The 17614-nt window shown below is 41.8% G+C and overlaps 1 protein-coding gene across 1 annotated transcript; it reads right to left on the reverse strand.

Annotated features, from left to right (window-relative positions):
* Positions 1–3169: 3169 nt before the first annotated feature.
* Positions 3170–17280, reverse strand: LOC117877257 (astacin-like metalloendopeptidase). Its single transcript, XM_034770200.1, has 12 exons — positions 17212–17280; positions 16951–16975; positions 14739–14804; positions 12553–12621; positions 11590–11730; positions 10831–10948; positions 9835–10013; positions 9619–9703; positions 6777–6904; positions 5278–5393; positions 4591–4816; positions 3170–3473 (listed from the first exon to the last, which is right to left on the reverse strand). Exons 1-12 carry the CDS (start codon positions 17278–17280, stop codon positions 3451–3453), a joined length of 1245 nt encoding a protein of 414 aa, XP_034626091.1. The 3' UTR covers positions 3170–3450.
* Between the last annotated feature and the right edge of the window lie 334 nt (positions 17281–17614).

Genomic DNA, 17614 nt, shown 5'->3' on the forward strand with positions numbered 1-17614 from the left:
GGAGCCAGCCTATTGTTTGGAGCAATTCTATTTCAGTAGGAGAGCACTTCAGTCAGTGACCCTATATTGTTATAGCCCTTTGCCACCAACCTTTGGACTTGTCCTGTTACCTCTGCTTTGGAGGGAACAGAACAACACAGAAGGTAGAGAGCCCTACATTCAAAATGGCATCTGCAGTTTAAGGTAAATTCTACAGAGTTCTTTATATGTAAAGTGGCCTCACCACTGGTCCACCCTTTCCTACTACTGTGCAGAGCATGATCTCCTCTAGCACCTCCAGCCAATAGCTCCTCTAATAATCCTCTGGCTACATCAATTATAGCCCTCCCCTGACAGAGTAACCCACCAACAAATAATTCAAAGTCCTTATTACTTACTTAGTGGAGATAGCCTATCTCCTAGAACTAGAAGGGACCTTGAAAGGTCATTGAGTCCAGCCCCCTGCCTTCACTAACAGGACCAAGTACTGATTTTGCCCCAGATCCTTAAGTGGCCCCCTCAAGGATTGAACTCACAACCCTGGGTTTAGCAGGCCAATGTTCAAACCACTGAGCTATCCCTCCCAGTCTCTCACTCTGACTCCAGGCCCAAGGAGTCCTTACAGACCCTTTTTTCCAGGGTGTCATGATCTCTCCAGCTTTGCTGGCTCCACAGCCTCTCAAGGTTGACCCTCCTTTCAGGGGAGGTGCTTGCTAATTTAAACCACTTATGACCTCTTCAGGCAGGAGGTTTCATCTCTCTTAAATTTCCTCTGGGCTCTATTCCTCAGTTGACTGCCTCCCAGGGTTTTCTCCCTGCAAGTCCAGGTCCTGCCCCTTTTATCAGTGCTCACCTCTAGAATCTGTGCCACAATGGTAACTTCTCTATGTCTTTCCTGATCTCTTGCCAGAGTTCTCTACCCAGGAGAGGATCCTCAGGCTAAGTCTCCCTCTAAACTTCCTCCAGCAGGTTTCTCCATGTGCTACTGCCAAGAGAAGGACTACAGAGATCTTTTCCCTGAAACCCTGCCTTCTGCTCCAGATTTCCTCTCCCTATAGTAACCACTCACCTGGGACTCATCTTAAATTGGGCCTGGCCCACCCACCAGGTGTGAGCAGATGCCCTAATTGAGCTCTCCAATTGCAGTTAATTCTTTCAGAGCCTGTGTGGGGTATGCACCCCATCACAAGCCCCCAATATCAAACAGAATTCATAAGTTGTACATACAGATTCCCCAAAGTGTCATAGGCAGTCCCTATGATCTGGGTCTATATGTTTCCACAGGCTTCAACAGACTCCGACAGAGCTGAGTGCTTGGACAGTTGATAAACAAGTTCTGGGCCTTCTCTCTTGATGAACTATTGAATTCTTATTTAACATTACAGTCAGGATCAGCCAGGCCTTCAGTATTCACACTCAGGGCCTGATCTGGCATTCAGAAATGGTCTTGTCTTATTATTTACATTTGTGCAAAGTGGATGTAGACTGTTCCTAAATCAGAATAACTTTTCATGGGTATAAATGACTCTGCAAAGCAGCAGAAAGATGCAAAGCAGCAGAAAATCAGTCTCTCCGTTTTTCAAGATTATGGTGCCCTGTGGCTGTCTAAATGTTTTCCGTAATATGTGACTCACAAATCTCATGAGATCTGAAATGTTCACCAGCATCCTTGTGAGGTGACTATGGGGGCAATATAACATGAAAACAGGAAAGGGTTTGTGAGATTGGACGTGCTTGTACAGGGTTTTTTGGTCTGCTGTTCATCTAAAAATGAATTGTAAGTTTGCTTGCAGCATCACAAGCAATATCTTGACTTGATTTTTCTGGTTAAGGGGCATTCTTGTCCTGTTATTTTACCTGGAGTCTACAAATCATGTCTGTGTTCGTCTGCTGATTGCTGTGGCGTGTAATACTGTGAATAGCTTGTATTTTTAAATTAGAATCTTTAGCTGTTGCGGTATTGGGACTTCTCACACACCTGTGACAGATATTGCAACCCCATGCAATATCTTTGGAGACCATATTGTATCACTGTGGGCCAGAAATTGTATGCTGTTCTAAGGGAGAGGTTTACCACAGCTCCTCCAGGAACCAAAAACAGTGAGGGGTGATTAAGGTGAACTACTTAGGTTGTAAACACATCCATAGAGGTACGACCCCCTGGGATGGCTTACATGTACAAGTTCAAACTGGATTTACTAGAGACCAACAGACAAAGAAAGGGCTTTCAGTATAAAAAGGCTGCATTTAAACTAAGAGTCTTCTTTTTGGTCCAGCAAGTGGACAGGACCTTCTGTCCAAGTGGGTCCCCATCCTTTGCAGAAGGGTTGGAAAGACTTTGGCCTGCTAGGGCCCCATATGACTGATGGGTGACACCTGGTATGGTTAGTGTGTGATTAAATCGGCTTGTTGTTTTTATTATGTTTTCTCTGTAATGCTTTTAACATAACAATAAATGGGCTTGCTTAGAAAGAGCTGTGTGTTAACTTGTAGCTGCTAGCAATGCACTGCTCACAGCCCTTGGGGAGAGACAGCAATGCACAGGCACTGGCCATTAGATAGACTGGCTTGCTGGGGATATCACAGGGTAAGGGCAGGGAGATGTGCAGCCTTAAAATCCCTGGGCAGAAGGGAGTGGGACAAGAGTCCCTGCCCACAGATAGGTGATGGCTGGAAACCTAAGACCTGACTGGGAACTCCTGGAATGGACCAGGGAATGGGGGATATAGGTGCAGTTACCCTGAAACTGTGACAACACCATAGAGCAGTTCTAATTCCATCCAATAGAGGACAGGAATAACAAATACTGTGGCCATTATATACATAAAAATGTCATTTCTACACTGTCTGGCAGGATGTGATAATGGGTTTGAGGTGCTTTATATACTTTATAGTGAGCATAAAAAAAGGTAATAGGAATAGATAGTTTCTATTAAATGTTAAAGGAAGAGAGATCCAAATCAGGCATATAATGAACCCCAATATCTTAACTCTGGATTTACAAACATCATCTCTATTGTAAAAAACCCAGATAATTTCTATATACGGAAGCACAGAGGCGAAAAGAGGTCCATTAAAACACTAGAGAACCCAAACTAGAAATTAATGCAATGAGTGCCAAAAAATAAAAAAGTCCAAGAAAGGGAGAAGGTTTGTTTTTTTTTAATGAAGATTTTATTAAAATGCTGTTAGTTAAATAAAGAGACAATAACTTAACTGTGCAGACAATAAGATTATATACCCTTGTCGAGGGCAGATATCATATGACACGAGGGGGTGGCATAGGGTACATAGAACTCCCATTTATACCTGAATCAGGGAGCACACTTGGTACAGAAGCTGGAGACTTTGATTCATAACAGAATTAAAATTTCCTTTTGATCATAGCAAGAAAAGGAAGCAAAGTAGAAAAAGCATAATTTAGATTTTCACAGAATAGGCTCTTCCCTTTTGTCTCATATGCTGATCCTCTCACGTGGTGCGTGGTGTCTTTACTGTTAAAAAAAAAAGAGAGAGAGAGAGAATATTTAGCTTGCAATACTATCTTGCTGTGTGAACATTGGTTTCTGTGAACTATATGAATACTGGAATGTCTGACCATGCTCTGTTTTACAGTCAGGACACTTGTGCATCTCTCTACAGTAATTGATATGTAGTCCCGCAAGCTGACACACAAATCCGGCATGGAGAATTAGCATACTTTCCCCTCCATACATGTCTATAACCACCATTAATGTGAATGGATGTTACACAGGGACATCAGAATCCAAAGCTTAGTGATTAGATAAGTGGTCCTGAGAAAAATGTCTCTTTGGGGAATGAATTCTAAAGATCTTTACCTGGTAGAAAGAATTATTGGTCAGAAATATTGCCTGTTATTATGTGACTTCTTTCCCAAGTAATCTGCCTCTGTCTGATTCTATCTGATCCCTCTGAATTGTAGGCTTGTGAGCTGCATCCATCACAGAGGAGCCACATTTTTATACATAACAATGATTTATCTTGTGTAATAAAATAATATATCAGACAAACTGTATTATTGTGCTGTTATTTAACACATATTTTTGATCCTCTCAGCTGGCTAATGTAATACAATTTTCATTAGGAGGGCTACAGTCTTAGGGGATATCTTCAGAAGCATTCTCCATTGTCCTCTGCTCCCACTGAAGTCTATGAAGCGAGTTTTACCCACTGACTCCAATGGGAGCAGTGGTAGGCCAACACCGAGTGCTTTTGAAATTCTGCCCTTCGCAATACATTAGGCAAACGTGATCCAAATTTTACTTAAAATTCATCTATGATCCGTTGTGGTAAAATTCAGATGATCATATTCCAGTGGGCACAAGTTTTATTCGAGTCATAAAAAGAGATTTGCAATGGCATAAATCTGAGAGATGATTCAAACTGTAGAGTCTGGGAACCACATCACACTGATGACCTCCTTAGTGTTAGTGAATGTGCCCCATTTACTGAAATTAGTTACAGAATCATAACAAGACTGAGCTGCTATATCCGCAAAGCAAGATGAGGGATGATGGTAAAGCTAAAAGACTTTTGATTTTACATTGTTTACGTCTGATTCTCTGCCATTCTTCCTGGGCTTGGACCTACCAGAGGTGTAGGAGATCTTGAAGCCAGTGGCTGCACCAATGCCATCCCTGACAAACTCCACAAGCATAGTTCTACCAGAAGCTGTTACGGTTGGGGGACTCTTTGTCCCACAAGTCTTGTCCAGTAGAACCTCAGAAGACTGGCTGACCCCATCATATATTTTAACATATTCAGTTTTACAGTCTGTGGAGGACTTCAGACTAAAAGCATCAAACTGCAGAGAAACCTGAAAGAGAAGAGGAAACAAACCTTTTAATACCCACCAGCCTAATTCATTTCAGGCAGGTTCCGTTAGATCAGAGTGAGTCAAAACAGATATGAGCCCGAACTGGAACTAGTTATCCAGCCTCTTCTCCCATACCCTGAAAGTTCAGATAAAATAGAATCTGAATGTGAATTGCCACTTCCATTGGTTTTGCAAAACTAAGGTCCAACCAATGAAGTTTTCCAAAATCAAAACTACTCCTGTCTTTTCCCATCCGTAGTTTAAGCATGTGACTATGAATGTTATAAATTAGAGAAAGAAAATATCTATTATGTTAGCTGCATATCCCAAGGAAGGAACTTAATTTGAAATTTGTATTATGTCCATATGTGGAAACTGGAGTGTAGCAAGCACAGCAAAATGCATAATCACACAGATATCAATTCAATTACATGTAGAAGCTATCAAATCGTTGTAATTACCCGTTTGGATGGGATTCGGATGAGACAGAAACAGGTAGCATTGCCTGAGTATTTTGACGTGAAGTTGTCAGAGCTCAGTGACCCAGATGGGCTATCAAGGATGGTGCTGCAGCGATCTAACAGAAAAAACAATGATTGTACTAGAATCAGATTTAGAGACTCTTTTATATTCAAGTCAGGTATAGTTGTGCTCTGTTTAGAATGAAATGTTCTCCATATTGTCATCTGCCAGCCAAGGCCGGGTCCAGCATTTCTGCTGCCCCAAGGAAAAAAAAAAAGCCGCGATTGCGATCGGCGGCGGCAATTGGAAAAAAAAAAAAAAGCTACGATCGGCAGCGGCAGTTCAGCGGCAGGTACTTTGCTCCTAGAGGGAGCGAGGGACCTGCCGCCCCTGAATTGCCGCAGGTGCCGCCCCTCTCCCTTGGCTGCCCCAAGCACCTGCTTGTTAAGCTGGTGCCTGGAGCCGGCCCTGATGCCAACATTAATTTCAAGGTCTCTGCACATCTGTGATAGTTAAAATTCAGACCACTAAATGAAGAAATGTGTAATTCTAATTTTCAGATCATTCATAAATATCTATATTGAAAATGTAAGTACATTAGCAAAAGGGAAACGCACCAGCTTTTTACAGATAAAGTCCAGAACAGAGCAAAGGGACATTAATTTAAGGTTTCTTTTTGCATATCTAAGAAAAATGTTAATTTTGCTGAGATAGTGGCAAATAAGCTGCATGGGTTTAAATTGGGGATGAGGGAAGTCAAGCTATATAGTATATTTAAACAAAAATGAGATGACACCATGGTATTTATATTAAAGGGGTTTTAGTCAGTTTTGTGCTTGGGAGGAGTCAGCAGACTATCCTCTTGTCAGGAGGAAATTTTCTATTTATCCTGCTTTCCCCTGAGACTTAGAATTTGTTTTTGTATTTTGCATGGGAGAGGTTTTGCCTTCTCTGGTACAAAAAGTTAAAATTAAAGATTTAAATATTAAAGTTTTTTTAAAGTTAATTAAAACTTAAGTGTTTAAAAATATGTAGGTTTTGAATGGAGGAGTTGTCACAAAACGGTTCCAGATGTGAGAGGCCCCCAGCTGTTTCTGGTCTTTTCAACTCTGAAATTACCTATGTCTGCAATCAGAGACACATGTGATAACAAACTCTTTGAAGTTCTTACAGTTGTTTTTTGAGTTCTACGGAAGTCAAATGACTGAAAGGAGGTACACAATGGAAAGACTACATAGGCCAAATTCAGTGCACTTCCATGGAACTGCACCCACTTACACCTGGGCTGAATTGGTCCAACAGAGTTGGAAACAAATCACATATTGTGTAATCATCTTTGGTTTTCAGGTGCATCCTCTGAATGCCATGTGTTTTTAATGTGTACAACCACGGATTTAGTGTAGAAGTTTCAGGATGTTCCAAATACAGCATCTCTCTGCAGGGCTACACTTGTGCCTCTGTGAAGGCTCTGAACAGAAGATAGATATGAAGCACTTACTGCAGTTATAGAGCTTGTTGATTTTGGCCACATCCAGGTTACTCAGTCCATATCTTTGTCCAAGAGGTACAGATGCATCAGGAATTGGTATAATAGTTGCTTTCCCAGGGGTGTTAGAGAAAGCATTTCTGCAGAAACAGGAAAGATCATGTTTTCTAAATCTAATTGTTTTTTACAGTATTTAATTGTGTAATCCATATGCTTTACAGCAGTAAAAATACTTGTACATCACTTACTCCCATCCCACATTGCAACTGTATAACTCTTAGAATCATAGAATCATAGAATATCAGGGTTGGAAGGGACCTCAGGAGGTCATCTAGTCCAACCCCCTGCTCAACGCAGGACCAATTCCCAACTAAATCATCCCAGCCAGGGCTTTGTCAAGCCTGACCTTAAAAACGTCTAAGGAAGTAGATTCCACCACCTCCCTAGGTAACCCATTCCAGTGCTTCACCACCCTCCTAGTGAAAAAGTTTTTCCTAATGTCCAACCTAAACCTCCCCGACTGCAACTTGAGACCATTACTCCTTGTTCTGTCACCAGGTACCACTGAGAACAGCCAAGCTCCATCCTCTTTGGAACCCCCTTTCAGGTAGTTGAAAGCAGCTATCAAATCCCCCCTCATTCTCCTCTTCTGCAGACTAAACAATCCCAGTTCCCTCAGCCTCTCCTCATAAGTCATTTGCTCCAGCCCCCTAATTATTTTTGTTGCCCTCCTCTAGACTCTTTCCAATTTTTCCACATCCTTCTTGTAGTGTGGGGCCCAAAACTGGACACAGTACTCCAGATGAGGCCTCACCAATGTCGAATAGAGGGGAATGATCCCGTCCCTTGATCTGCTGGCAATGCCCCTACTTATACAGCCCAAAACGCCGTTAGCCTTCTTGATAACAAGGGCACACTGTTGACTCATATCCAGCTTCTTGTCCACTGTAACCCCTAGGTCCTTTTCTGCAGAACTGCTTCCTAGCCATTCGGTCCCTAGTCTGTAACAGTGCATGGGATTCTTCCGTCCTAAGTCATCCTTGTTGAACCTCATCAGGTTTCTTTTGGCCCAATCCTCTAATTTGTCTAGGTCCCTCTGTATCCTATCCCTACCCTCCAGCGTATCTACCACTCCTCCCAGTTTAGTGTCATCTGCAAACTTGCTGAGAGTGCAGTCCATGCCATCCTCCAGATCATTCATGAAGGTATTGAACAAAACCGGCCCCAGGACCGACCCCTGGGGCACTCCACTTGAAACCAGCTGCCAACTAGACATGGAGCCATTGATCACCACCTGTTGAGCCCGACGATCTAGCCAGATTTCTATCCACCTTATATTCCATTCATCGAGCCCATATTTCTTTAACTTGCTGCAAGAATACTGTGGTCAGAAGAATAACTCTTCTGACCAACCATTTCATATGGAACAGTAGTAATGCATACTGAGTACATGGTATTCTCTGAATATTCTGTTAGAGTGACATTCATCCCTATGTAGAGGACCAGCACAAGGTTGGCCTACATACCACTTAAAGCATACTTAAGCCTTATGGTTATAATGGGCCAAATTGATGGAGTTACCTTAAGGATGAATTTGGCCAATAATAATAAAGTACACTTTAGCTTAAGTGATACATAGGTTTTGTTGAAGGAAAATAGTTTCCACGGTGTGTGTGGGGGTGGGGGGAATCATTATGACATTTCTCTTTGTCTTAAAGCTTATTTTTACAAAAATCTAAATTTGAGGACAAATTTGAGCTGACAGTGGACTTTAAGATCACCTGAAGAAATGTGTCCTTTAAAGCCACCAGACTGGACCTGGAGAACCCCAATTCTACTGAGGGCTTAACACAGAGACCAATTCAAGGTCAAGGTCCTGATTTTCAAAGCCTTGCATGGAACTGGTCCTAGATATCTGTGAAGCTGCACCTCCCTCCATGATCATGATCTCCTGCGAAATCTGTTTTCCATGGGAACAACGAAACTACAAGGAAATGATGGAGGATCATGACCATGGAAGAGAGAAGCTTCACAGGAGCCAGTCTTAAGACTACAGACCCTACTACCACATAATAGAAGGACCACTAACCTCACTGCACTGAGAACTAAATGTAAAGCCCACCTCTTTGTTCCAACTTTCCATTGATTCACTAAAAACAAAACAATCCCCCAAAACCAAACCAACCACCCTTACCCACTGTGAAAAAGCCCTCTAAGTCTGCCTCTTAGTGGCTGGGAAGAGAGAGAGAGCACACTGTTGTCATATTTAACTTGGTGGTGTTCAGATACTATGGGGATGAGGTCCACATGAGTACCTGTAGAGATAGTCTAGTGCACGTGGTATTGGAATACAGAGAAGTAGTATGTAGTACTGCTAATAACAGAGCATTAGCCCATGCCTATTTGTGTGCCTGGACTCACTTCCACAACACACTATACTCACCAATAGGTCATATATACACCTATCTATGGTTGAGGCCTAGTAATCAACGTCCTCAGCAGTGACAAATGAGGAGCTCTTCTCGGAAGCTGCTGCCTTGAGACTTTCAGATACAAGATCAAACAACAGGGCTGGCAAAAATATATTTTGTATAAATTTGATCTGGATGTCATGTAAGGAGAGTAAATCTGGAACAACCCTTATCTCACTTTCAAATGACTTTAATGGGGAGATAAAGGACAATGAACTTATCTTGCAGAAAGGGTCTGTTTGAATTGAATCACAACCATTCATATTTTCCTCAGAAAAAACGTAAAGCTGATAATTATGAAGAGTAATTGTGTCTCCTAAGTTTCAACAAGAGATTTGAGCTCTATGTGCCTTCAAGAAAAGAAATCCCACATTCCAACTTACGTGCCATAGTGCATCACTGAGGAATAGTCATATTGAAGGCCCAGGTTGTTGGAATTATCAGTTTTCTTAAAGTTGCCTTTATTACCTGTAATATACAATATCATACTTAGAAGATGTATCAATTTTCCCTCTTTTCCAGGAACAAGGACCAGCTTGGAACAATAAAACATTAATTAATCCAGTATCTGCATTAAAGAAGAGTACAAGTGTACCTACCTGAACTAATGTACTCCCACATAATCTTTACATAACTGTCTCTGTCACTTCGACCCTGTTCATGTAGAAAGCCCAGTGCATGGTTCAGTTCATGCTGAATTACCCCTTTCCACATGCAGCCTTGCTTCATCACAGACACAATCTGGCCACCTCCAGTTTTTCCATAGTGGGACCAGCAGCTGAGAATGACAAACACCAAAAGAGAGGAAAAGTTTGATATCAACTAGCCTTGGGGACTGTGCAGAGAATTTCAAATCACAGTTTATTAAAAGAGTGAATGGTCATTCTCTTCTGTCTGTTGTGATATTAGGGGCACATACTAGGGTAAAACTCACGCCAGGGCGGAGGGCCAGTGCAAGACCTAGGCAACACTTAAGTTCCACATTAGCCCTTAAGTGGTGCAGAGTCCTCCGTTCCGGTGTGCTGGCCTCCTGCACAGGGGGAATTTCACCCACTGTTCCTTAGAAACATGATTTTTTTCTAAAACTACTGTAAAGTTTAGCTTGCGGCTTCTTTTAGAGAATGAGCAAACTTGAAGGCATTTTGAATCACAGGGATATTGGACAGTCCTCCTCTTGGATGGATTTTTGGCCTTGACAGCCTGCTGTACCCCTGACTTAGAGGACTAATTCTTCCATACTCTATTAGAATTGATACGTCCTGATGCAAATTAAGAATCATGGCAGCTTGCCATGTATTGTGCTCAAGTGTGTGTCACAGTGCCCAGGCACAGCAGCACTGGGGATGCAGTTTCTACCTTAATGCTGCTTTTCCTGGATTTGTGAGCTGTTTTAAGTCTGCATTTGGTTAGTTCCTAATGTTGCTCCTCATTGCTTAACACTGAGCAGGATACTTTGCACACTCAAACGGCCTGGAGTTTCTCAAATAAATCCAGTTCACTGTCCTCTCTACATCCTCTCAAGGTTAAAGAAGCAGCGACATGAAAAGTGGGCTAGAATAACATTTTTAATAAGAGTCAGTGCCAGCAGGACTTACCCTTTCCCTGACTTAATATTTAGATAGTCAGATTCTGTTGTGTGATTCACAAAATCAATACACGTTAGAATTTCAAACTCTGCCATGGCTTCACTAATCCACCGTATTTGTGCCTCATCTGGGGAAGAAAGGGTTAAATTACTTGTCACACAAGAACAATTATTTGAAGCATAAAAGTCAATGTATGCTCAAAATAGTGCTTATGAGGGATTTAAGTGGCAAGTCGATCTCATGCTGAATTTCACCCTAACTGCTTTTATGGCCTAGTGCAAGATCCTTCTCTGTATTCAGGACTTGGCCTGAGAAGGGTTTGGACAGCAGGCTGGTTTCTGCGTTTCTTGTCTTAGATGAAGGGGGTGGTGGTTGATTAATCTGGGGATGGTCCAGCTACTGTCTGTTATTATGGGCAACCCTTTTGCTACACGTGTGATTCAAAAAATAATGAATGCATCCGAAGGGTGATGCAATAGATACGTCTTATAAAGTGTATTTAATAATAATACCTCATTACAGAGAAGTGCCATCACTGTCTACAAGAGAATAGAATCGTTGGCAGGATGGGTGCAATCACCTTGCGACGATTTGCTCCCTTTTCTCACTGTAATGTACAGCTTATCTATGTATGTGTGTCATAAGTGAACTAGTGGCATGTGTTGCATCAAATATTTGCATTGTCCCTTTTTTCTAAGTTTGCATTTGGAATTTAATTAACATTTCAATGACAATTAATTAAAAAAATATTATAGAAATGCAAATCACCATAGTCGGGAGCGAAGACATAGGGGACACGGACAATGCCATCGCTGGATTGGGGCCAAAAACATGAGCGATCTGAACAGCCAATAGCACTTCGGCTCTTTGTCATAACAATGTCACCTTCACGCAAGCGCTGGGTGGTGTCTGTGCAGAGAGAAAGAGGAACGTAATATGAAAAGATGAGAGGGTTGTTTTCATTGAATGGAAGTTCTGGCTCAGTTAGGTAGGGTTTAGATAGGGAGGGGTGATGGAATTGGCAGAGAGAGGCTTATGCTACCTTAAAAATATCAACATTTCAATAATCAAAATTCAAAAGAGAGAGCAAAAAGGGCGTAGGAATGGAGGATTCAGGAATGGACAGAGAGAAGAGCGTATGTAGAGAGATACATGAGAGACTGTTTCTATGTGCTGGAGTAAAGTCATTTCAAAAGACTGTTGGAAGGGGGAAAGGGGGAGAAGCAGAGAACAGAGGGAGAAGAAAACTAACAAAATAGATCCAAAAGCATCCAGAAGACTCAAAAAAAGAGGCTGAAATGGGGACAGAGTGGGTCTGATCAGCCACCAAATATCCTGAAGCCTTATCATGGCTGAAGACCCATGGCTACTCACAAGATGTTTGCATTCAAGACAATTAAACAATGACTTAAATATTCAAAGATCTGTTTCTAAATCCAAAAAGTACAAAGACATCCAAAATTACAGCTGAAGCCATTATTAATCTGCCTCCACAGTTCAGATGTCTCCAAAATATATATAATCTTCAACACTAAATGTGCTAGGCACAACTGGACAGATTGGCAGATTTAAAGACTGCTTAGCTAAAAGGTATGTGTCTTCTCTCTAAGTTTATCTAGAGCACTTCATGTTCATAAGACCAGAGAAATATTTGGGCCAACTGCTATAAAAGGCAGCAGAAAAAAAACACTGAAAACACCCAAGATACTTCTATAACTTTGAAGTTATTACCTGCGTTAGCTTTCAAAATTCGGTTAAAAACGTCTTCCTGTGTATCTGTCTCTGTAGCTAGCTCAGCTTCTGCACAGAAATGCAAGGATGTCAGTTTGCCCTTCCCAAAGCATATACCGGTCCTGATTGTCACACTGGGGTTACTCCATTGATTTCATTCAATATATTCCTGATTTACACCAGCATGTATGAAATCAGAATCACGCCCAAAAGAAATTTATGAGCAGGCATGACATAAAGCCATGTATTTATGCTGCTAAGAAGCACAAAATCTTGCAATCCCCCAAGAGCTGTGATTATTTTTTAGTTAAAACAATTTCATGAATAAGTCAAATTATTTTTTTTTTACTACCACCCTTTAAGGACCCAATCTTTGGCCCCACTGAATCTGGTTTGCACAACTCAAACCAAATGGATTGACATGAATGGATGTTACACAAACATAGGGAGAACAGAATAGACCCATCTCTTCTTACGTAATGAATAGTTAAAAGCCACAATAAAAATTCCTTTTATAGGGAACAAATTCCAAAAAGCCTTTGGATCTGATTCTCCACTCTCTTACTTCGGTTTTATATCAGTGTAACGCCACTGAAATCAAATGTAACTGTAGCAAACTTCAGTCAATTCTGATCCATTGAACCTGAAAGCTCAGTGCAACCTGAAAAATTCTTCAGTGGCAGTAAATTTTAGAGATGGTTTGAACTAATTGAGAAACATATGAAAAATCACTAAATATGGGGGACTCTATTAGTCAGTCAAGTGCCTAATTCATTTAGGTGCTTTTGAAAATCTCACTAGGCACCAATTTCCATCTTTAGGCACTTAAATACATTTGTAAATCTGGCCTTAGATCTTGAACTCCTGGCCAAAGGCCAAATTGCTTCCTCCAGTCCTATCATAGATGGAGCTCTGGCAGAGCAGGTCTGGGACATTCAAAGGGTGCAGCCCCTTCAGCCAAGATTTTTTACTATCTGCCTCCCCTGCAGAGTGGAACTGCCATGCTTCCACTGCTTTTCAGACCCTACATGTCTGCCGAGATGTGACCAGTAGAAAATAAGGAAGAGTGGTCAAGCTTTTCCACTAAAATGTATCTATTTTCTAGAGAACTTTTCTTTAAATGTGGCAAACATAAGTTTGAAGTTTGGACATCTAGACAAGATGACATTTTTTATTTGTGCACCTGTGTTGGCATTTCACTGCCAATGTTTGGTACCTACGTACTGAACTGAGTGTCCACATGAAAGAGTTTGAAGCCCTATTTAGGTGTCCTGTCTTGAAAATCAGAATACACAGGACACAGCTTTTACATGGCATTACTGGGTACCTTTTTTCTTAGCCTTATTGAGTTTGAGAGCGACAGATGGAAAACTAGATCTTATTTTGTATTGTTGCATTTTTATATTGTTTACATTGGTTGGCTTGTAAAATCCTAGTAAAGCCAAACCCTTCATTTTCTGTCTACACGGTGGAGGTGTAGTTTGTAGAAGGAACCAAAGGTGTTAAAGCTTCCTGAAGTCTTACTCAGGGGTCTGGAGAATGGGGAGCACGATAACAGAGTATGTAGTTCCAAATCACTTCCAAACTTGCTGCATTTCTTTCCTTGGGGGAAAGGTTCTCTGGGTGATTTTGAGGATCCCAGCAAGAATTCTTTAAAATGCTAGAAGCATCAATTACAAACAAAGCACTGGTGCATATTGTTCTTTTAAGGCAGCTGCACCACGCTTTCAGAGCACAACACGAGGAGGCTCCACTGGCCTGTGTGAAAAAGCAGGATGCCTGGCCTGGCCCCTCCTGGCTCACTTTGCGGGGTTTAGGACAAGTTTCTGGGGAGAACAAGGAACAGAATGTGCCCAGGTGCAAGAAGGTGAATGCTCCCTTGCACGCCTGCACATGATGCGGCACTCTCAAGCCTAACTTGTCCAGAGCACATTAACACTGTGTGCCAGGAAACACTCCAGCTATATGACACTCCTGTAAACAAGCAAAGATAGAGACAATGCAGAGCAGTGCTCCTGATCTCACAGTAAGATGCTTGTGATTTACAGTCTGAGTAAACAAGATGCTGGATTTGCATTGCTTTATCTTAGATCTATATTTTTTATCATGACTGAATTTATTAGAGGCAGACATATTAACCAGGAGAGGACTGGAAGTTACTGGGCCTAGGTTTTTACATCATTTACCTTGAGAGGACTGTAAAATGTCACTAGAAGGGGTCACTTCACTCTTCGTAGGATAAACAGTAACATCTACAAGAGGAAACATGGATGTTAAAACCGTAGCAAGATAAACTACCCAAACCTTGTAACTTCACCCCTGAGCTGAAGCATAGTAAGAGGGGCACATCCTATGTGCTTGTCTGTCTGTTTTTATGCTGCATTCATCATAATATCTGTGCACCTCTTGGGGGAGGAAGTTGGTGCACCACCTGGGAAAAGCATGAGGGCTTGACTGGTGCTTGTTTGGTGTTCACTAGGAACCTCCATCCCTCCCGGACCTGCTCCCCTCTGGGGCTGTTAGTACAGGTGGCTTGACCACAAACTCCCAAGGGTTGCCAGCCAAATTATGCTTGCCCCCTGCATGTGTGTGCTGAGTGGAAGGAAAGATTCCTTGCACCCTCTTTCTCATTTCCAAGCTGCCATTAAATGGTCTTAAATTATTAGGGTGTCTACAGGTAGAAGTCCCAGAATGCACCTGTCAGTGCCACATGCCTGATTGCATGGGCTTAGGGTATCAGGTATGACATAGAATGATGCAGTTCAAAGTTTCCTTAGTGACGCCATAAATACCAGATTTCACAGAAGAGATAAAAATTGTAACAAAGGTAAATTAAAACTTCTTCTGTGCATTGTGAAATTCAATCATCCCATAATATTTCCATCAAGGACCCTCTGCAGCTGTGAGCTCCAATGGTTGACTACTCAATGGAGTGTGTCCCTCAGTTGGCTCCAAATTTACTGACCTCTAATTTCACAGAGTGTCCCTTTGTTCTCACATTATGAAACAGGGAACAAAGGAGCCAGTTAACAGTTCTGAATATCTCACGCAAATCCCTTTTAACAGTTCTTCCTTTGGGATAAATCATTACAGTCTTTGCAATTTCTTATTGCACTTAAGTCCCATTTAGAGTTCCAACTATTTCCATGGCTCTTTTCTAGAGCTTTTCAATAGCTTCCCTCTATTTCTCATGATGAAACAAATAAAAGTGAATGCCCTAGATGAGGCTTTATGGTTGCTTGTTTTATGTCTTTGTATGGTCCAGTGGTTAGGGCCTAGGACTTGGGAGGTCTGGGTTCAATTCCCTTCTCTGCCACAGCCTCCATGTGTGACCTTGGGCAAGTCCCTTAGTCTCCCTGTGGCTCATTTCTCTAGCTGTAAAAATGGGGATGACAGCACTTCTCTGCCTCACAGGGCTGCTGTGAGAATGAATACATTTTTAAAAAGTTTGTGAAGCACTTTGAAATCTACTAATGAAAAGTGCTCTCTCTGTCTCTGTCTCTCTCTCTAGGTGTATACATATAAGCTGTACAACAACATTACCCATTTGCAACTGCCTCCCCTCTACCTCTACTAAAAGCTTTGCCTTCATCTCCTCTCTCCAGGACTTTTGCAATTCATTTCTCAATGGCCTCTCTACCTCCCAACTCTCCAGTTGTCTGCATGTACTGCTGCTGCTACCTGCCTTCAGACCTGTACAATCACATGCGCATACATACATATGCACACCCCATCCTCAAACAACTATGCTGGCTCCCCACCTGTTCCAGGATCTAGTGCAAAATTGCTCTTTGTGTATAAAACCTTGGCCTTTCTCCAGTTGACACCATCTCTCTATTTCTCTTCCACTCACTATATACATACAGTACTGACCTTATTTCTTAAAACTCCCCTTGTCCTCACCACAGCTGGTCCATGTGCATTTTTCTATGCCACCTGACCAGTGCTGCTGTATGCCTTTGTGACTCCATCTCTTTTCACATTTCAACTGAAAACATCTTTACTCCTTTGTCTGCACCTCTTAATTTCTCATTCCTTCTGCTGCTATTCATTATTGAACTCAGTAAAGTGTTTGTAAGGACAGTGCTTTACAATAAAAGTTGTATTGTTCTCTGACAGTTCATTTGTGCTTCTATGAAATAGATGGGAAATTGAGCAGAAAGCCAAAATCTCACTGGAAACCAGATAAGTGCAATTTAGTGGCACATTTATTACCAAGAGCAGGAACCTCATCTGGTGTAAATGGGTATAACTCTGTTAACTTCAATGGGGCTACGCCGAATTACTCCATCTGAGGATCTGGCTACAAGAGTCTTGTTTCATACAGTCTTATTTTGGTAAGTGGTCAGCAATTTCTTTACATTTTTATATTTAAAGTATTGTATAAATCCTACTTACTTGCACCAGCATGTCCATTGCGTTCCTGCAAAACCAATATATTTAAGTTTTCATTTTTGCATGTTAACTCAAAAAATCCAACAACAACAAATGAAGAGCAAATGGAAGAAGTAATCTCAAAGACTGATATAAAAATAATGTTACAAGCTAATGTATTTCTTTTAGAAACACAGCTGGGAAATATTAAAAAGGCTCATCCACCAGTCAAAGAAGCAGCGATCAAACACAGTAAACAGAAGGGTTGAGTGGAATCGCTCTCACCTGAACAGGGAAGCCTAGAGTTGAATAAAGGAGAGGTGCAATAAAGACTAGGAGCATCTTCAGGTCCATTTTCAAGTTCTGACAGCTTATCTGTGACTCTCGCTATCTGTCCCAGATCGGGAGCACTGCTGCTAGATATACTAGCAGAGCCTGCTCTACCAGGGCTGCAAAATTAGCCAGCCAATGAGCAACTCAGAAGACAGCAAACATCCAATTTTTTTTTGGTAGCCAGAGAGGTCAACTCAGCCCTAATCAAGTTCCAACGCTGTCCTATTGGCTGGCAGTTCCAGCTATCACCGTCTCTCACTTCCTGTATGCCTCCATACCTCCCCCTGTTGCTTTCTGACCCTCATTCATGCTGTGCCCAATGCTTGGAGCAGACCCCTCTATCGGTGCCATGTGC

The sequence above is a fragment of the Trachemys scripta genome, chromosome 4 (assembly GCF_013100865.1).
Source record: "Trachemys scripta elegans isolate TJP31775 chromosome 4, CAS_Tse_1.0, whole genome shotgun sequence".
Lineage (NCBI taxonomy): Eukaryota > Metazoa > Chordata > Testudines > Emydidae > Trachemys > Trachemys scripta.

Bases quoted from the DNA above. Each gene is read 5' to 3' on its own strand.
- LOC117877257 (XM_034770200.1), bottom strand. From the start codon at position 17,280: ATGGACCTGAAGATGCTCCTAGTCTTTATTGCACCTCTCCTTTATTCA. The intron at 10,014-10,830 runs GTAAGTCCTGCT...TGTCATTCTCAG, and splicing joins AATATTAAGTCAGGGAAAGG to CTGCTGGTCCCACTATGGAA. The intron at 6,905-9,618 runs GTAAGTTGGAAT...CTGTTTCTGCAG, and splicing joins TCAGTGATGCACTATGGCAC to AAATGCTTTCTCTAACACCC.